This window comes from Myotis lucifugus, unplaced genomic scaffold (assembly GCF_000147115.1).
Source record: "Myotis lucifugus unplaced genomic scaffold, Myoluc2.0 scaffold_30, whole genome shotgun sequence".
Lineage (NCBI taxonomy): Eukaryota > Metazoa > Chordata > Mammalia > Chiroptera > Vespertilionidae > Myotis > Myotis lucifugus.
The window spans coordinates 7,915,723-7,937,731 of NW_005871078.1; the positions used below are offsets into that span (position 1 = coordinate 7,915,723).

The 22,009-nt window shown below is 38.9% G+C and overlaps 1 protein-coding gene across 1 annotated transcript in view; it reads left to right on the forward strand.

The window, feature by feature from the left end:
- The window catches only part of TMTC1 (transmembrane and tetratricopeptide repeat containing 1), a 227,269-nt gene that overhangs the window by 199,721 nt on the left and 5,539 nt on the right, over positions 1 to 22,009 (forward strand). Inside the window, exons 13-17 of the mRNA XM_023752313.1 lie at positions 12,476 to 12,578; positions 15,153 to 15,288; positions 16,005 to 16,149; positions 17,057 to 17,194; positions 18,825 to 18,947. Of these exons, the coding sequence (XP_023608081.1) occupies positions 12,476 to 12,578; positions 15,153 to 15,288; positions 16,005 to 16,149; positions 17,057 to 17,194; positions 18,825 to 18,947 (645 nt within the window). The remainder of the gene's footprint in view (positions 1 to 12,475; positions 12,579 to 15,152; positions 15,289 to 16,004; positions 16,150 to 17,056; positions 17,195 to 18,824; positions 18,948 to 22,009) is intronic.

The window sequence follows — 22,009 nt, forward strand, 5'->3', positions numbered from 1 at the left end:
AAGGTTAAATCTCTCCCATCCCTAGCCCCCAAACTTTGACTAACAACCAGTCTGGACTCTACAATCTGCTTTTCTGTGTGTGCTGCTTTTACTCCTGGCTTTATTATCATTTTCCTTAATAATTTATTTTATCCAATGTATGTCCTCTATTTTTGAAAACTGCTTCAGTTTCTTTGTGGAATAATAAGGTGTAAATAAGTAAATAAGGCATTACATTAATATTTCCCATTCATATTTTTTCCCACAACTCACCAGGACAGCTAATAAACATTAAATTTCTCTTCTTGATGAAAATGGTCCTTAAGATAAACGACAATATCACTTACATAATACTAGTAATAACCCAGTATTTTGTTTGAGGGAAGCTCTTTACAGATATTCACACAGTTCCATCTTTCTGTAATGGCATCTTTTCTTTCTCTCCCCCTCAACTCTCCCTTTTTCAAGATCCAAGTCAACTTCCACTTCCTCCCTCAACATTCTTCCACCTTCCCATCTCATGGTGAGTTATATTGAGTTATATTTCTTTGGAGCTCTTATAACTTTTTAGGAAACACATATCAATTACTCATATTTTATTTCTTAAATTAATACCTTGAACTATAAACAGTTTTTGAGGTTTATTTTCCTTGCAAAACTGCAAGTTTCTTTAAGAAAAGCAGTATTGCCAGGCTGGTGTGCGCAGTGGTTGAGCATCAACCTAGGAACCAAGAGGTCACGGTTTGATTCCCAGTCAGGGCACATGCCCAGGTTTTGAGCTCAGTCCCCTACTGGGGACGTGCAGGAGGTGGCCAATCAATGATTCTCTTTCATCATTGATGTTTCTCTCTCTCTCTCTCTACCTTCCTCTCTGAAACCAATAAAAATATATTTAAAAAAATAAAAGTAATAAAATCAATCATGTGATAAATATATTTTTGTGAGCCACAATGGCAAGTTGATGTGAAGTTATTGCATGTCTCATAGTTGAAGTTATGAAGAATTTTTACGAAAACCAAATTGTGACTATGGCCATGACCTTTTCTAACATGCAAAGGTCACATCTTTTGCTGGTCTTTCCTATTCTAGGTTCAAATGAAAAATGCTGTGAGACCTAAGAATGTAATTGAAAGAATGGAAGGTTCTCTGTTCTGCTCCTTTGGGCAGTTGATTTTAACATCAAAGAGACAGAGCAGCCGATGAGTATAACTCAGGATTGCCTCCCTCTCTTTCAACATCTTGTCTTCATGTTTTGAGTTCTTTAGTGATAAAAAGGTGCTTCGGATACACAAGCAAGGCACAGAGAAACTATTAGAAGAAAATCCACCTAGCTTCACATTCTTCGGCAGCAAGATGAATTCATTTTTGTGTGTCACGACCTTGTTTAACAGCATTCCACAATTTCAAACATCCAGGGTATACGAAAGCAACGTTCACAAACCTTCGTCAATCTAAGACACACTTGTGAAACTCTCCCCTCACAGGTTATCTTCCGGGCCACCTGTGCACATGGATGGCCATGCTTACTGTGGGGTTGGGGTGTGGCGGGGGTAGGCTAATGTTAGAAAACTCTTTCCTACACTGAGCTAAAATCCCCAGTCCTATAATTTGCTCTTATTGTCCCAGGGCAACAGAGAGCTTCTTGACCACAGTTTATGAGCACAATTACTTTGTCACTTCTCTAATTATCTATTTTGTTTTCTTTTTTTTCAAACAGGCAGAAGCCTGTAGTGGCCTTAGATATTCAGTTTGGTTATCCATGATTTAAATTTTTTAAATGTATTTTTATTGATTTTAGAGAGGGGAAGAGAGAGGAATAGAGAGGTAGAAACATCGATGAGAGAGAGAAATATCAATTGGCTGCCTCCTGCACACCCACACTGGGGATTGAGACCACAACCCTGGCATATGCCCTAACGGAGAATCAAACTGTGACCTCCTGGTTCGTGAGCTGACACTCAGCCATTGAGACACACCGGCCAGATTAATTATCTCTTTTCTAAGCCAACCCCACTTCTTTCAACTTGTTTCTCATTTACCCTGGTTTCTAAATGCTTTCCTTCTGGTCATGTTGCTTTGTCTGGCCTCTGGATTATCTATTTTCTTCATGACAATATGGCTCCCAAATGGAATAGAAATATTTACTTTCCTGTCTTGAGGTCTCGTGTATCTATTTTATCACACCCTAAAATGAATAATGCTAGTTGTTTAGCTTCCACATGATGCTCTGGCTCAGATTGGAGATTCATTCCACTGAAATCCCTAAAAATGTGAAGGTTTGTTAATCCAGGTCTCACTCATTTTGCAGGCAACTTTTCGTAACCTGCATGAACGAATTCATGTTTATCTGTCTTTAATCTCCATTTCTTTGTATCAGCCTGAAATTTCTGGTGTTCTAAGACTTTTTAGTCCTTTTTCTGCCATTCATTTTACTACCTTTTCCAGCTATTTCAGTTGGCAAATTGAGTAAGAATAGCTTCTAGGCATTTATTTACATTTTTAATAACACAATGTTGCCTAGATCAGTAGCAGGTAGAAAGCCCACCTTGTGTCTGTAGAATTTTCTCTCCAGGTTGACCTCTATTTTACCCAAGACTCTTTAGGTACAGTTATTCAAATTTTGGCTAATTCATTGAATTATGTTATCATCCTAGCTCACCTCTCTCAGTCTTGTCCACAAGAATGTTATGAGACACTTTGTCGGACTCATTCTAAAATCTTTCCCTTGATCTAAGGTTGTGATTCTATCAAAAAAAAAAGGAAGGAAACAAGGTCCACTTGGCGTGCCCTCCTGTTATTGTAAGCATGCTGCCATCTGTTGACACCATTTCCTGTCCTCTCTGCCAATAAAACCACGACTGTAATAATACCTTCTAGGTTTTCTCTGTGACTGATATTATATTTCTCACTCTGTTGGAACCTGAAGGTAGTAAGTAAATCTGGTCAGAGTAGAGAATCTGAGAAGGGGACATTTGATAGGTTAATAAGCTTGAAAAGACGTTCTATGGTGGAATATATTAAGGCCCAAAATGAAGCACACTTTTGAAATTGATATATAATAGAAAGCAAAGGTTAAATGTCTGAGGAATGGGTTTTTAAAAATCTGAAGAAGAAGGTCCGGTGGATATATGTGAGGCTTTTAATGCATTCAGGTGGTGTGAGTGGTTGAGAGCCTTGTTTCAGGAAGAAAGTGTGGGAAAGGCTAAACTCTACTGTGGAAAAAGAATCCCTTTGTACCTGAAGACTATCTGCATGAGGAGGCTGAAAGGAAAGAGAAATAGAAAAGTAAGAACTCCAGGGCAGAGTGCTAAAAGACTGAGAAGATGCATGGCCACTGGTAGCTACGGGGAAGCCAGGGAGGAGCCAGATGTTAGGAAGGGAGAAAATGAGATCAGCTTCAACATTTTTTTTCAGTCACACAAGTAATATAAAAACATAATGAAAAGTGTAGAAAATTCAGAGAAAATAAAAGATACCTTTTGTCTATAATATAATATAATATCTGGAAACAACAAATACTTTCATTTTTTAATATCCTGCAGGTCTTTTTAATATACTTATTTTGTTTTCATACTTACATTAACATATCATTTGTATTCTGTTCTTTTCACTTGCTCTTAAATTATACATAATGTGGTATGTATTTTCATGGTGCTAAATGGCCTTCATAAATATAATTTTAATGGCTGCATACCAGTTTATCAAAATGATGCATTGTAATATGAATAATTATATCCTAGCTGTTGGTCATTTGCGGGGTGTGTGTGTGTGTGTGTGTGTGTGTGTGTGTGTGTGAACTTTATGTTTCTTACGGCTTTTTAAAAACAATATTCTGAATCGTTTCCTAATGAAGGATTCCTAGAAATAGAATTCCCATGTCAAAGAGGATTAGCATGTTTTATCGAGATATCTTACTAAATGGCTCTTGGGATACGTCACTAAATTGCTTTCCAAAAGAGTGGTACCAATATGCTCTGCCACCAGCATGTGTACACTCTTCACATCTTGAATGTTAGTGGAACATTTGAATGAAAATAGCATATGGACAGATGGCAGTGAGAGAGATCAGGGATGGAAAGATAGATTTAGGACTTCAGTTAAGTGAAACCATGTTATGAGTGGGTGATTTCTCTGAGGGGGAAATGAAGACTAGTATAGGGAGGAGAAATCTTAAAGTATCTTTTAACTTTTTCATTTTACGTATAAAAAGTGAGGTGGACAGAATTAAGTGCTGTTCAAGATCCTACAAACAACTAATGTCAGGACCTGGACTAGAGCCTGATCTCTCAACTAGTCGCCCACAGCTTTCATTGTGTGATGCTGGGGTTCAGTGATCAGACTGTGGTAAGGGTCATTGTTTATGAGATTGGGTATACCAGGGCCAGAAGGGAGAAGAGAAGCGATAGAGGAAACCCACGGGGGTGAGTTGTCATAGCAATTAGATACATAAAAGGACTCAGAAGAAAGCTAATCCCCTCGTGTCTATTACAGCAAATAAGAAAACAAAGAACAAAAAATAAACTCTTAGATTCAAAGTCAGGGTGGTCTCTGGCTTGCTCCTCTCCTCTGGTTCTCCATTAGCATTCAGAACTGGCTGTACTCCAGCTTCACAGATAGGATGATAAACATTTACAGACCCACCATCATTTTTAACCAGCTCATTCTTGCCATACATTAGATAGCTTGCAATACACTAGCAGTAAAGGAAATAAAATTAACATTGTTTATGACTCTGACTCACTGCAAATTATGGCTAGCCCCAGGTTTATAGCCTATTGAAAAACTCATTTAATTAATTTGATAACACTTACAATAAAATATTTCCTTTCTTGTATTTTGGAATATGACCTCACCTGATATAAGAATGAAAATTGGAACAATAAAATATATGTTGGAAGTGTAGATCAATATTAACAGATTCAGGGTCAACTTCTATCCTTCTAAAAATGCCCCCTTTGGGGTATTTTCAGCCATGGATAGCATTGCATGTGTGGCCAAGTCAACTTGTACTGGACCCCACTTTAAGAATTCATGGATTTAATTATTTAGTACACATTTATTTAGCATCTAGCTACCACCAAGCATTAGAGATTGTTGAAGCAGCAAAGGATGCACCTTATCCTTATGGAATTTAGAAGCTAGAAAGTAAGGCTACTGCTAAACAAAGAGTTATATTGTTGGCCCCCTCCCCAATATCTAACACAATTGTGACAAGTGGGCAATGCTAAGGAGACCCAACCTCATGTGGGGAGGGGGGATAGTGGCCAAAGAGTCACATTTAATCTGACACCTGAAGAATTTATGGATTGTAAAAAAATGGAAATTTATAGATTAGGAAAAAATGAATAGCACAAGCTATCTGGCCAGAAAGAATAGACCATGTGCAGCTCTGAGGTGGAGAACAGTAGAGGTGTCTTCCTCTAATAAAAAGAAAGTCATGTGCCTAGAAATGCAATGAATGAGGATGAAATGGCATAAGAAGGAAGCTGTAATTCTAGGAATTGCGGGTTTTTCTATTTTCCAGGCCTCCTGACAGTGTTATACCCATGTCGTTGCTTACTCTTTTTTTTTTCTTTATTGATTAAGGTATTATATATGTGTCCTTATCCCCCCATTGCCCTCACCCCTCCAGTGTCTGTGTCCATTGGTTATGTTTATATGTATGCATAGAAGTCCTTTGGTTGTGCCCTGACCGGTTTGGTCAGTGGATAGAGCATCAGCCTGCGGACTGAAAGGTCCCAGGTTCGATTCCAGTCAAAGGCATGTACCTTGGTTGCGGGCACATCCCCAGTGGGAGATGTGCAGGAGGCAGCTAATCAATGTTTCTCTCTCATCGATGTTTCTAACTCTCTATCCCTCTCCCTTCCTCTCTGTAAAAAATCAATAAAATATATATTTTTTTTAAAAAGAAGTCCTTTGGTTGAAATTTTCCCCTTTTCCCCCACCGTCCCCTGCCTTCCCTCTGAGACTTGACGGTCTGATTGATGCTTCTCTGTCTCTGGATCTGTTTTTGTTCATCAATTTATGTTTTTCATTATATTCCACAAGTGAGTGAGATCATGTGATATTTATCTTTCTCTGATTGACTTATTTCACTTAGCATAATTGTAATTGCTTACTCTTGTCATACTTTTTTTTGGTTCTTTTTATTATTCTTGACATTTCCTCTTTAAAATATTTCTCTCACCTGAAATTGTTACAGGGTGGTGTTGATCACAGTCTACTGAATGATGAGAAAATTCAGGTCGAGAAATACCTAACATTTCTGTGGTGTGGAGGCTCGCCAAGTTAATTGATTCATTTCATTTGAACGTGAAGGAGAATTAGACATCAAACATTGACAGCATGTTTCTCATAAATGTTCATGTTGATGACTGATGGGTGAAAATGTTTTATGAAAAGGAAAAGCAAAGAAGAGGGTGAGAAATCAGACACCTTTGCTTTGCATTTTAAACTGCTGTGTCTTGAAGATTTTCTCAGAGAAGTCACTCACATGAATTTAAACACCTCCATTGGTCCAAAACTTCCCAGGTTTGTCATAGTAAATAAAGTCATTTATTAGTCATAATAAAGTTATGACTTTTCTGAAAGAGAGAGGATCTCTAATCTTTTCCATGTTTAATGTTGTAGGTATGTTTCTATCCTTTTTTTCAAGAATTCAGATCTCTGTCCAAGATTTAATCAATATCTGATGAGGGGATAGCAAATTGCAACAAGTACTTCCCAGTGCTCTTCCTCCATATATTATTGGGTAATCAAGGCTATGTGGTTTGCAGTAAGTCCACTGGGACTTGTTATCAGGAGACCTGGATTTTAGGCATCTTTGTCACCAAATAAAAAATAAACAAAATAAAGTCATTGGGTTGATGCGGGGAGGGGTACCTTATTACTCTGTGTGCTCATGTCATTGACTAGAGCAGCCGTGGGCAAACTACGGCCTGCGGGCCGGATCCGGCCCGTTTGAAATGAATAAAACTAAAAAAAAAAAAAGACCGTACCCTTTTATGTAATGATGTTTACTTTGAATTTATATTAGTTCACACAAACACTCCATCCATGCTTTTGTTCCGGCCCTCCGGTCCAGTTTAAGAACCCATTGTGGCCCTCGAGTCAAAAAGTTTGCCCACCCCTGGACTAGAGTGAAAGTACTTCTCGAAAGTAGTTCAGATACACGACCATAATGTCAGGGCATGAGGACAACGCCCTAGTCCCCATCTCTGTAGGCCCTTCACATTGTTGGAATTCCACACCCTATAACTTCTGTACAGTGAGTACACATTGTTACAGTCCACTCACTAGGCCAGCTGATCACAAAGTGTTTGCAGGGGACCCCTGAGGTCCAAGAAGGTCCATGTAACTTTCAAAGTAGTACCAACAAGTAATTTGCCTTTTTCATTCTCATTTTCTCATGAGTATACAGTAGTTTTTTAGAGGCTACATGATGTATCCACAATCATGAAAAAACTATTAAAATATTATGCCCTTTTTCAACTAAAAAACATACACGTCAGGTACTTCAACTAAAAAACGTATAAAAACAGATTGAGCATAAAAGTAAATATGAGTATCCAGCTATCTTCTATTAGGCTTGGCATTAAAAAGATTTGCAGAAAAATAGAAAATAAGGTCACTATTCTATTTTTTTTTTTTGCTTTGGAGAATATAGTTATTCTTCACATAAATGTCTTATATCTGAGTTTATTATCATTTTAAATAAATTAAGTATTTTTAAAATTTCTCAGCTTTATTTCTGCTGTGGTAAGTACTTGTAGCCCACATAAACAAAGCTCTATTGGGTCCTCAGTAGTTTTCAGAGTGCAAAAGGGACCTAAAACCAAGAAGTTTGAGGACTGATACATTAATCTACTTGTTCTCCTGGTTATTGCACTTAAACTATTAGAAATGTTTTCCAAACATATCAGTTTGTTCAAGAGAGTTCCTTGTTCAGAAGATCTAGTTTTCACTTCTCCCCTCTCCCCTTACAGTAGAAAGCATACCATGTTGGGTAATTACAGCATATAAAAAGTGGAGATGTGGAGTACATTTTATTTCTCCCCTAAGACCCATTTTATTTCCACCCCACTGAAAAGCTTCAGAGCCTTGGGGAGGAGCCCATGGCTGCATGCTTCCCATTTTAAACCACTGCCCTTGAAGGCCGATTTCATGCTGAGGCAGCGGAGCAGTTGTTGGGGACTCGGATGTACAGCAGACAGTATTTTTTGTCAAACCCATTCTCTGGGTCCCAAGCATTTTTAATTAAAGTTGTTCTATAAATAGTTATGTTCATTTCTCCTGGATCTTACAAATCAGTAGACACTAAGAATGGTCAGGCTTAGGTCAGGATATCTAGCCAGAAGAGGCAAATAAAAGTGAGTGCATGAAATTGAGCTTCAGGGATTGAATACTACTACTTTTAAAAATAAATGCATTGTCTTTCCAGAGAAGGTTGAATTTATTTTAAATAAATACCTAGAAGGTATTTTTCTTCTTTCATTTTTCAATAACTGGAGTTAATCATTCCTTGAAATTTACAGTCAAGTGAAAGGAAAAGAAAGACAGATATTGAAGACATTTTTCATAGAGCCAGAGTCCTGAGACTGCCCTTGGGGGTTACCAAGAGTACAGAGGTATGATTACTTGCTTCTGACACGCCCGGTCTTTTAAATCCCATTACTTCTTTCGACTTTGAAAATTGAATTTCTAATGGAAACCCAGCACATAAAGCCAAACATAAGAGAAGTTTTAGACGAAAAAGGTGATCTCTTTGTCTATTTTGGAGCAGCAAGGAAATGAGGGGAAAAGTAAAATTAAATCAGGTAAAACAGTAATTGCACTTGAAAACTGTTGTTAACTGTTATATTTGACTTCAGCAAGTTGGAATGTGAAGACATCAACTTTCTTTCAGGAAAAATGCCTTTCAACTCTCCCACAATTTAGTTATAAGGAAGTTTTTAAGGTCTCAAGCAGCCATAGATTTTTTTCAAGCACATCTTTAAGTTACACAGCTGCGAGAGTTCATGGTCACCAGCATCCCTGGGTATTTGGATCATGATGGGTGTGCAGTTCCTATCCAACCCCAAGTCTGGGGGTCACTTCTTGTTGCTTCCCAAGTACCTTTTGCTTCCCCTCCTGTGACACTGCCACCACACATTGCAAAGTTTCCTTCTTGTTTGAATCCTACTTAATTGTCTGTAAGGGCAGGATTGTGTCTGTCTCATTCACTCTTCTGTCTCAGCTGTATATTTGGCTCATGGATGGTGCTCATGAAATATTTGTTGAGGAGATGGATGGATGGATGAATGGATATCCAAAAGTGTAATTGTTTCTTTTGATGCCAGACACTCTTGTTTATTTATTTTATTCAGGGGTTACCAATTCCCTGAATGTTCAATGAAAACCTAGGTTTTTCTCTGTCCCCTTGTAGCTATGAGATCTTGGGCAAACATTTTGTACCCAAGTTTCTCTATTTGTTAAAAATGGTAGCTCATTAGTATCTATTAATGTTTTTTCCAGCTCTAATATTCTTTTATTTCCTTCTATTTCTCATCTATTGTTTTTTTAATAACTTTTTATTTTTATTTTACCATGACTATGTTAGTGTATGTAAAAGTGCCTTATAAAATATTTAAAAATCCTATAAAACTAAAGATTTGGCATTAGTGCCAAACATTCACACTGGTCAGGTGGTAACACTGAAAACTCAAAATGTTCAAGTTATTGTTTATTGATCTCTGTATCAGAAAGTGATTAAGAAAAAACATTTAAGTTACTTGATTATTTCTTACATAGAGTTACTTAAAGGGGTTTGATGGGAGAGGAACTCTAAACTGTTGGCTGAAATGCCCCTTGGATGGTCCTGATGCCTAATGCTCTAGGCCACCTGAGCTCAGAGCATCTGTACTTACCTCTTTAATACACTGCTCACATTGGGTTTATTTGTCAGTTCATTCATCTTTGAGCTCCTTAAATAGAGGTATTTTGTTTTATTCATCTTCATGTCTTTGGTATCTATCTCTCAGTGTGATAAGTAGTAATATTAACACTAGTCGTGCTTCTGATAGTAGTAGTAGTAAGGAAAATGGTTAACATGACCAAGTGCTGAGTATGTACTAAGCATTGTTCTAAGGGCTTCACATGTTTTAATCCATTTAATCGGCACAACAACCCTATGAGAGGTACTCGTTATCCCTATTTTCAATTGGGTATGTAGAGGAGAAGTAAGATCACACAGATAATAAATGATGAGGCTGAGATTCCAGTCTATAGCCCCAAACACTGGCAGTCCGATTTTTAATCACTGTGTCATACTTTCTATAGCCATTGCAATAAACGTGTGCTGAATGAATGGATAAATCAGTACATATTAAATGGCACCCTCTCTTAATTTGATTGGAGTCTTATATAATTTGTGTTCTGCCTGTCTCCATTTAACACACACATATGCCCACTCATAGATTTGCTAGTCCTCTAGTAGATGATATCTTTCTAAAGTTTTTCTTTTCCTCACTAGATTGAGAGGAGATATTTTGAAATTTTCATTCATCTTTAACTTTTTTGAGTTTGGTAACTTACTGAGCTTGGCAATTAAAAAATAATTTTAAATATTGATATTCATTTTTGCTTGATTATCTATAATAATAAAAGCATAAAATGCTAATTAGACTGGACAGCCGAACACCCTTCCGGACATCATTCCAGACGTCCTTCCAGACAAAGCCACTGCAGCGGGGGCAGAGGCAGAGGCGGTTAAGGGTGATCAGGCAGGCAGGTAAGCAGTTAGAGGCGATCAGGCAGGCAGGCAAGTGGTTGGGATGATCAGGCAGGCAGGCGAGTGTTTAGGGTAGATCAGGCAGGCAGGCAAGCAGTTAGGGGCGATCAGGCAGGCAGGCGAGCAGTTAGGAGCAATCAGGTGGGCAGGCAAGTGGTGAGGGGTGATCAGGCAGGCAGGCGAGTGGTTAGGGGCGATGAGGCAGGCAGGCAGAGTGGTTAGGAGAGATGAGGCAGGCAGGCAGGCGCACAGTTAGGAGCTAGCAGTCCCGGATTGCAAGAGGGATGTCTGACTGCCAGTTTAGGCCTGATCCCCCTGGATTGGACATCCCCCGAGGGGTCCTGGATTGTGAGAGGGTGCAGCCAGGATGACAGACCCCACCTCCATCCCCCATGCACGAATTTTGTGCACTGGGCCTCTAGTGATTCTATAATTTAGATAAGTGAAATTTGCCAGATTCAAACCACACTTTGTTCCCAAAATGGTACGTCAATGTATGGATTTGAAGAAATGGCCTCGGTCATTCTACAGAAGGTAAACTGTCTTTACTTTTCTGGGTCAAATCAGAGTTAGGCTTCTTGGTTTATGCTGAGTGCTCTCAATACATTTTCATCACAAGTTTAAGGTGTCATGTCTGAGAAAACTGATGCTATACCTTCCCTTGTCATTTGGTTGACTGCTTGGTAGTAGTAACTTGTGATAAAATTACAGAAAATGTTGATGTTCCAAGCATATTAAAGGAAACGTTGTGATGTGCTTGATGCCAAATCATTTCTTTTCACCTGACCTTACAATAGTACTAGGGAACTATGAACTTGTTTACTTGTGAGAAATTGTTAGAACCTGGGTAACGTTGATTCATTAATTATCTGTTACCTTCTACATTGTGAGGTGGATGTGACATGACAATCTAAGGTGGTTGTGGAGAAAAAGAAGTGCTTAAAAGCTAATTCAGAGTTATTAAAGTATGTTCCGTGAATGTTCGGAGGGTAGATCAGGGCAATTAGAAAATGATCCGTTGGAGAAGTGGTGGTTGACTTGGACCTCGCCACAGAGGGAGGAGTTGCAGGCATGCCTTTGAGGGGACATGTATTCCTGTTGGAAGGAATAGCTGAGAGATGGAAAGCACAGGTTGGATAAAGGAAAGTGGCAAATAGTTTGGTGGGCTATAAGAAATATTTCAAAAAAGAAGGGATATGACAAAGCCTCCCATAATCTGCATCCACCTCTCCTCCCACTCTCCCCCCGCCCCCCGCCCCGCCAAACCTCTCCAAATAAACCATACAGTGCAGCTAAAAAGAGTAATAACTATACAAATGCAGCTGTAAGACAACTATCCCAGGCCTCTCTGTCTCCCAGTCAGATTGCCACCTAGGAAGTATTCTTATATTGATGAGTCACCCATTTTCATCCAGAGACTTACTGGGTGGAGGGCATCCCATTCAAAAAACCATTTTGAGGCTATTTCCAGCTATAGAGCAAATCCTTCCAGGTATCACTTCTCAGTAAACATCAGCTGTTTGTCTTAAAGGAACGAAGCATAGGTATGGATTATAGGTGTGTATGCAGTTATCATTGACTTTAATTCAGCAGAGTACCTCGTGTTGATCTCAGTGCCTGTTGCATAGTAGGTGCTCAGTAAGTTATTTCCTGTTTTTCTCACTTCTTTTCAGTTTATTGTTAATTCTTTCAACTTTCTCATTTATGTTTCTTTATTCTCTTGTAAAGGAGAGATTTAAGGAAGCTGAGGAAATGTACCAGGCTGGAATAAAGAACTGTCCAGATAGCTCAGACTTACACAACAACTATGGAGTTTTCTTAGTTGATACTGGTAAGTGAAATTAGAGAGAATCTGTTCTGTTGAGATTAGATAATGCTCTCGAGCAAAATGGCAACCACCCAAATAATGCCTCGGAAGTACAATTCACTGGGCTTGGCAGGATGCTGACACCACTGACAGTCACAGTGTGCCATGGAGCTGTCATTATCTAAATCTTCAGGCTCAGTTCAGTAAAAGTGCCCAGTTCTTATAATCATATCTTTAGGGAAAACTCCCCAGGAGACAGGAAGTAGTCTTGATGATTTAATGGCTCTTCTTTGAGTACCAGTTATACAAGTTTATAAATCTATGATAATGAAATGTTCCTCTACAATGATGCACAACCTGCTCTGAATCTAGTTACTGGCAGATGGTAAATACTTTTCTGCAACTGATTTTTTTAAAAAGCCTCCAGAGTTATTTTATTGTTTCTCGTGTGTTATACGTTACAGAAACTGTATTATTGTAATTGATAAAGTATTCTTATATGACCGTGCTATGTAAAATACACTTACTCCATCCTATTTAATGCGAAACTTCACAGAGCAGGGATTCTGTTTTCTTTATGACTTGTGCTCCATATACTGTTGGCATGTTGTGAACACTATAAAAGATTTTAAAAATTTGAATTTAATGCAAAAGCACTACTTCGTTCCCATTAACTATTATACTACCTGCTACTGGCCCTGCAGTAAAATTTAATTTTAATTATTTTGTCAGTGTGAAATATTCTAAAGGGTTTTGTTTTGGAGGATGTTGGAAGTTCTTCTGTTTTAGAGAACATAAATTTACACTGTGATACACTAAGAAACGGCCCATATTTTTACATGTAAAATGGTTTTGTAGTGCCACCTGCTGGTTCATTAGCAACATAATAATAAAGCCCATAACACAAAGATGTAAGCACCAGAAGAGACCCCTAGGCCTGATCTAGTACTCTTCCTTCTACTTCAACAAAAAACTCCACCCAATAAACACCACTGACAATACTATATACCTTCCCACCACTTTCTCTGTATTTGTGTTTTTATACTGGTGCAATTCTCCCCATCACCAGCAATCTGGCACTCCTACTTAAACTTGCATTCAAAAAAGGTGGGCTTGAGAAGATGCCTGTGCGGGTCATAACATCCCACTCCATCTAAACGTTAGACTCTTCTACCGCTCCATTACTTAGACATACTCTCACAGGAAGCTTCTGTGGAGAACCTTATCAGACTAGAGAGACTTGATTCTAGTTCTGGCCTCTACCCTCACTTGCCCTGGGATCTTGTCAAGTCTCTTAATGTCTTTGCACTTTAGTGTCTGTATCTGTAAGCAATAATTCTGTTTACCCTAAAATAGCTCCTAAGTCCTAAGAGGCAGCTAAGTGGTATCAATAGGCAGCTAAATAGCATCAAAAATACCTGCAAAGATCATATGAGATCACTTAAAGTGTTTTAAAATGCACAATATATTGGACAAATGCAAGGTGGCATTGTTTTTTAAAATTAATGCCTTTTAAAAATATGTGGTTAAAAATATTTTTAGGTACAGCTAATACATGCTAATTTGTTTATTTACTTTTAATTTTTTTATTGTTGAAAGTATTACAGATGTCCCCTTTTTCCTCCGATTGCCCCTCTCCAATCCACTCCTACCCCCTCCCCCAGCCTTCACTACATTATTGTCTGTGTTCATGGGTTATGCATAAATGCATATAAGTTTTTTGGTTAATCTCTTCCTGCAATACATGCTTATTTAAAGCAGTGTCTCAGGTGCAATGCTGTAGTACAGTAATTGAGACAGACCCTTAGAAATTACTTCAGGACAGTTTTCTTTCTATAATAGCCAATTCCATGTTTTTGCATAATGAGTAGCAATACATCTTTATAAATAACAACCACTGATGATCTCAACACATCATATTAGCTAGGGTAGTGGCCAGAAAACACTTTGACTAAAATTAATAATATATAATATATATATATATTAAAAGAAACGGGTTTTAGTTTCTGTTAGGGTCGCCGAAGAAAGAATGCATGAGTCCAAAAGGGGTAAAGAATTATGAATTATAGATTTATTGTTATATCTGCTAGCAGAAGGGCTGAAGCCAAAACTGCATCAGCCAGGGTGGGGGGGGGGAGGGGCGCACAGGATATTTATGTCTCATGTAAGGGTCAGTCAGAGTAACCGGTGGGACCAGGTGCAGGTGGGGGCCAGGTGTAGGCGGTCCCTAGAAACTGGGTGAGGCTGTTTGCTGGAAACCAAAGGCCGTTAATCATGAAACCTACAATGAGAATAACAGGAAAATTACCGGGAGGGGCGAGAGCCACAAGCAGAGCAAAATGGAGTGCAAGAATGTGCCTAACAGTTTCTATTGCTTTTTTATTGTTAATTTCTCTGGAAATGGGAATGAATTGTTAAATGGCTCAAAGTTAGGCAGTGGCAAGGAGAAGAAGCCCGAATGCACAGTAATTCACATGCTGAATAATTGATGGCATGGCTCTCTAAGAAGAATGATGTACATCAGAAGAGAAATGAAAGCCCTCGTGTATTTTATAATTAAGGCATGTTCTGCTCTTACTCACGCACCTCTGGTTATAGGCTCTCCCGAGAAGGCAGTGGCCCATTACCAACAGGCCATCAAACTTAGCCCGAGTCATGACGTGGCCATGGTGAACCTGGGGAGGCTCTACAGGTCCCTGGGAGACAACAGCATGGCTGAAGAGTGGTACAAACGGTAAACGTCTTTCCTTTCACTTTGTAAGTCGCCCAAAGACCTCTGCAATTGCCCATCAACTTAAAAAAATGTTTTTAATTTTTTTAAGGACAGTTGACATATTAGTTTTAGGTGAGTCTACATTTATATACCTTACGATGTGATCACCACGATAAAGCTAGTAACCACCTGTCCCTGTACTGTCATTATATTATTGACCACAGCATCAAATTTTTAATTCATTGGGACAGGTATATTATCAGAATGCTAACAAATTTTGCCAGTGCAGGCAGTACAGATTCTTATCGCCAAAGAGAACAATGCAACACTGTCAGGAGTATCCCCGTTAATGACTTCCTTGGCTGCTGATTAGAACATGGTGCTAACCAAGGTTGGAATTTAATTCCCACTGTTTTCTGAAGCGATGGACTGCAACCCAAAGCACCAATAGCAGTTGCAAAAGTGGATATAAATGAAATATTATGCATACATCACAACAAGTCTATCACCATTGCTGGAATAGACCCTGGGGCTCAGTTTCCACCCTGTTAGACCACTAGAGATGTTCATATAGTCAGAGAATGGCACTGCAATGTTGTTTAAACATTCTTCTTGATATAAAAACAAAGATCATATTGGCACAAAATCTCAAACCTGGACAGCCATCCCTCATTTTTTGACCTTGGGAAATGTATCTACCAGAAGAAAAGTGTTAATTCGCCTTTCTTAAAACTCAGCGCCCTGAAGGTGGCACGCAAAGCGGAGACCCTGTCGCCTTTGGGAGCACTATTCTACAACACGGGCCGATACGAAGAGGCCTTGCAGATTTACCGGGAAGCTGCGGCACTTCAGCCTTCTCACCGGGAACTCCGCCTGGCCCTGGTGAGTACGTGGGCTACGCACATGAAGCTGGGAACAGACGCAGAGCATGCAGTTGAGGGAGCTGTGGTCAGCAGGCCTCAGAACGGGAACCGGGATTGCTATAATATATCCATGTTATAAATATTCATTTAACCAATGTTAGAGCCATTTATACAAGGCCTAGATGCTAAAAATACTTTTAAATTTTTGTTTGGAAATAATTTTAAACTTGCAAAAATTTGCAAGAATATTAAATAACTCCCATATCCTCTTTCACCCAAATTGATCAGTTTTCAGCATTTTTATGCATTTGTTTACCACCTTCTCATGGATGTATGTATGTGTGTATGACATGTATGTATACATGTGCATATTTAGGCAAGTATGATGTGCATATACACATTATTAGTAAATGTCATTTCTTCCTGAGCCATGCGAGAATTATAGGTCTCATTCCTTTGATTTCTAGATAATCAGCATATAGTTCCTAAGAATAAGGACATTATCTAACATAACCACAGTATGGTTTTCAAAGTCAGGGAAATTAACAACAACAATGTTTTTTATTTCAACCTTGGATCAATACTTCTTTTCCTTAGATTTGCAGTACATGAAACTTACCTTGTTACAAACACAGGAAATCATTTCTCTTTTGACATATTTAGTCAACTTTTAAAAAAGGCACAAGTCATTTCATGGAATATTTTTAATGTTCCCGCCATTCACATGGAAATGCATGCACATACATAAGTAAGAGGCAACAAAAGTTAAAGCCTCGATGCTGTGGCGATTTGTCCCTCTCTGTGTGTCACAAACAGATGCTCAGCACTTTTGTCTGGGGTGTTTCCCAATGCCTCCGTTCAAGGATGCTTTATTTGATAAGGTAATGATGAAATGTCTCTAAGGCAAGGTCAGTGTGGTTTTGCAGGCTCAGGTTTTGGCCATGATGGGTCAGACGAAAGAAGCTGAAAAGATGACCAATCACATTGTATCAGAGGACACTGGATGCCTCGAATGCTATCGCCTGCTGTCAGCAATCTACAGCAAGCAGGAGCAGCACGACAAGGTACAGAGGACACTGGAGTTTCTTGGATTCGTGGGTAGAAAATGGGGAGCCCCTAAATGGGCTCCAGGCTGCACGGTAACGAGGCTGAGCTGTCTTGAACATCATCAGTTGGCATATCCTATCTCATGGGTGCTTTTCACAGATATCCCTTTAACTCTTAAGATATCCCCTGACATAATATGGGTTTAGATCACTCTTGGTCTGAAGATTTTTATGTGGTATTATCTCAGTTTGTTTTCAGCCGACTCTAGAAAAGATAAAGACTAACATTTGTATACTTTATCATTTTCCATTTTCTTTAAATATTTTTTATACAATCCTTACAAGCCTGTAAGGCAGGTCATTAACCCTGTGTTGCAACTGTTATTGTTTCTCTCCATTTTAAAGGTTACATAACCAGTAAACTCATGAACTAATTCAACAAAATACTGATTGAATACCTACTATATGTCAAACACTGTAGTAGGCACCAGGAATAAAGTGGTATGACCAAAATAAAATCATCACCCTTGTCCTCAAGGAATTTACAGTAGACAGGAGTTTACAGGAGACAGAGATTGGACAGGTAATCACAAAATCAATGTAGTAGAATTATAGCTGTGCTCAGCGATGTCATGAAGAATGACATGGTCCATAACAAGGATATAATCAGGGAATCTGAGTGGTATTGGAGGTCAGGTTTCCTGAAGAGTGATGTGAAGGTGAGGGCTGAGTGATGAATAGGAATTATTAGACAAAAGGGCAGCAAAGAGCATTCCAGGCAAAACAGCACATGCAAAGACAGACCCTGTGGCAACAGCGATTAGCCTGTCTGAGGGATGGGCATGAGGGAGCAGGGTAAATTGTAACATGTGGCTGCAGAGTATGTTGGGGACTAGACCTCAAGGCATGGAACCAGGGCAGAAGTCTTGTTCCTTATCCTGGGAGAAGCCTTGGGGTTTTAAGCAGAGGAGCAACACCATCAGGTGTGTGCTTCGAAGAGATCTCTGGCTGCATGGGCTGGAGCAGTGCGTGGTGAGGGCAGAGTGAGCACCAGGCACCGAAGCAGAGGCTACAGGAGGGTCCAGATGGGCACACAGTCAGGGAAATATTTTGTTTTCTTTCAACTAGATCACACAACCTCTCTGTAAAGTGATTCAGGGACATTTCATTGATACTGATATAAATGGAAACCTGGAGCATAAGGAAGTTACTCCATCAGAGCTAAATTCTTATTGAGAAAATTAGAGAAAATGAAGAATTGATTGTCACTCACCACCCCCGCTAGTTCATAAGAACAAAAAGTAGCCCTAGCCAGTTTGGCTCAGTGGATAGAGTGTCAGCCTGCACACTGAAGGGTCCAGGGTTTGATTCTGGTTAGGGGCACATGCCCGGGTTGTGGGCTCCATCCCCAGTGGGGGCGTGCAGGAGGCAGCCGATCCATGATTCCCATCATTGATGTTTCTCTTTCTCTCTCTCTCTCCCTCTCCCTTCCTCTCTGAAATCAATAAAAAAACTTTAATGAAAAAATAAAAAGAGGACCTGGAAAAATATTTTTAAAAAAGAACAAAAAAGTATAAATTTTATCATTTAAATTCGTTTTCCTTTATCTAATCTACATTTATTCTGTTTTAATTTCCAACCCATACAGGCACTTGACGCTATAGACAAGGCTCTCCAGCTGAAACCAAAGGACCCAAAGGTCATTTCTGAACTTTTTTTCACAAAAGGAAATCAACTAAGAGAGCAAAACCTTCTGGACAAAGCTTTTGAGGTACATACACTTAGTCAAATTATGTTATTAAATTCATGAATTGAAATGAATACTCCCTGAATCTAAGATCATTGGCATGTTTGTGAAGTTTCTGATTAATCAACTTGACATTAAAAGTTTATTCTTATAATTGAGCTTCTGGTTTTTGATTATTCAGAATTCTGTGATAACTCTGCATTATTTCTGAATTACCAGCTTTAACTTGTTGTTTGACGTATTCTATGTTTTGCCCTCATATCAGCTTCTCTTTCTCTCTCTCGTTCTCTCTCTGTCTCTCTCTGTGTGTCCTCTGTCTCCTTTTCTCTCTGTTTGTATTCAATCCCATCTCTTCCAGCTGATCTAGTGCCTGAATAGCGTTGGGCCTATCCACATGTCCTTTTACCCACCTCTCCTCCCCTTGCTGATTCCCACTCATCCACCAGCACAGCCTGGGTCGTCCTCCCTGGGAGGCTCGCTGGACCATCCTTTCTCCTAGTGACCGTGATGCCACCGAATGCTGAAAACACTTATGTCTCCACCAGTCATTTGAGCAGGCCATGTATTAAGTTGTAGTATTGGGTCCTTCCTTGCTCCCCTCCCTGACCCCTGTATGAGCTGTGTGCATGCATTTTGACTCCCTAGTTAGGCTGCACCCATGTCCAAAGGGTCTGATTCCTTCTGTGTTCTAAATACAGTATGATGCATCTTACAGGTGTTCACTATGTACAGCTTTGGAATACTACTGATGCCCAACTTGAAATAAAAAAGACATTTACAAGTATGAGTAGAAATGTTACAGATACCAGACATTTCCCTTGTAACCGGTAAAGCCACAAGTTGGAATTAATGTAGTAAAAATATGACACTAAATATATCATGGGAAATAAAATCTCAAATGATGTAATTTTTTTCTTCAAGTAAACTGTGGGTGGCTTTTAAAATATGATTGAAAAACACATGTGAAGATAATTGGGGGAAAATTAGACCCTTCAAACAGTAATGGTGGCATATTTCAGAACCTTGCATTTTCTCTTGCCTTATGAATGTTTTCTACACCATCATTCTTAAATTATTTGTAACTAATAGGCAGCTTAATGATTAAATAATTAGTAATTTAATTATGAATATTTACATGGGGTCTGTATCTTATATATTGTATGGACAACAAAAGTATTGTCTAGTTGCTTGACCAGTGGATCAAATACTCATCATAGAGTAGCTGGATTTCTGAAGACTAAGAGTACAGCAATTAGTTATTAGTAACAGCTAAAATGTGATAGCACTTTTAAGTATGATTCACATGTATTTAGTAATTTAATATTCACAACAAGCATATAAGAAAGTCATAGTCATTGTCTCCTTTTACAGTTGGAAAAAAACTGAGAATCAGAGGTTATGACCTTGCTCAAGGTCACACAGAGGATAAGAAATGGATCTAGGATTTGAATCTACACCCCGTCTATACTACACCCTATCTCTGTTGATAAAAATTAAGACATATTCTTCAAGTCTTTAAAGCAGATTTTTAACAGTATATAGTTTCTTAACAGATTCTCATCACTTTATGGATCTGGTCAGTTGCCTTCTTGCTAATGAAAATAGCAAGGAGTATTAAACTACACACACACACACACACACACACACACACACACACAGATACCTAGCTTTGTAATTAAACACTTCGTAAAGGCAGCACTCATAACATTTAGTTATATTTAAGGTGACTACTCTTTTTTTTTTTTTTTTTTTTTTTTTTTTATTTTTTTTATTGCTTAAATTATTACAAAGAGTATTACATATGTCTCCTTTTTTTTTTCCCCGCCCTTGACAATCCCCCGGCTTCCCCTACCCCCCAGTGTCTTATGTCCATTGGTTATGCTTATATGCATGCATACAAGTCCTTTGGTTGATTTCTTGCCCCCCCCCCCTCCAGCCCCCCACCCTCCCCAGCCTTCCTGCTGTAGTTTAACAGTCTGTTTGAGGCAACTCTGCCTCTGTATCTATTATTGTTCAAGAGTTTATAATGGTCTCTATTATCCATGAATGAGTGAGATCATGTGGCCTTTTTCCTTCATTGACTGGCTTATTTCACTTAGCATAATGCTCTCCAGTTCCATCCATGCTGTTGCAAATGGTAAGAGTTCCTTCTTTTTTACAGCAGCATAGTATTCCATCGTGTAGATGTACCACAGTTTTCTAATCCATTCATCTACTGATGGACACTTAGGCTGTTTCCAGATCTTAGCTATGGTGAATTGTGCTGCTATGAACATAGGGGTGCATATATCCTTTCTGATTGGTGTTTCTGGTTTCTTGGGATATATTCCTAGAAGTGGGATCACAGGGTCAAATGGGAGTTCCATTTCCAGTTTTTTGAGGAAACTCCATACTGTCTTCCATAGTGGCTGCACCAGTCTGCATTCCCACCAGCAGTGCACGAGTGTTCCTTTTTCTCCACATCCTCTCCAGCACTTGTCGTTTGTTGATTTGTTGATGATGGCCATTCTGACAGGTGTGAGATGGTATCTCATTGTTGTTTTGATTTGCATCTCTCGGATGATTAGCGACTTTGAGCATGTTTTCATATGTCTCTTGGCTTTCTGAATGTCCTCTTTTGAAAGGTGTCTATTTAGGTCCTTTGCCCATTTTTTGATTGGATTGTTTATCTTCCTTTTGTTAAGTTGTAAGAGTTCCCTATAAATGTTGGAGATTAGGCCCTTATCAGATATACTGTTGGCAAATATGTTCTCCCATGTAGTGGGCTTTCTTGTTGTTTTGTTGATGGTTTCTTTTGCTGTGCAGAAGCTTTTTATTCTGATGTAAGGTGACTACTCTTAAAATCAAGACTCAATGGTGAGCTTGCCTTTGATGCAAAACAGCAAACAAAATATTAAAAATATACCTCACAAATATAAATTAATAGGATACAGGTTATTTAGGCACAAAAAAAGTATTCGAGGGTCAAGTAATTCTCTTCAAAGATTGAAGAACTTTCATATGAAAGAAAAAGAAAAGAAAGGTTTTCTAATGATTAAAACTATCCCCTAGTAAAATAGAAATCCTTAAAGGAGTAATGAGCATCC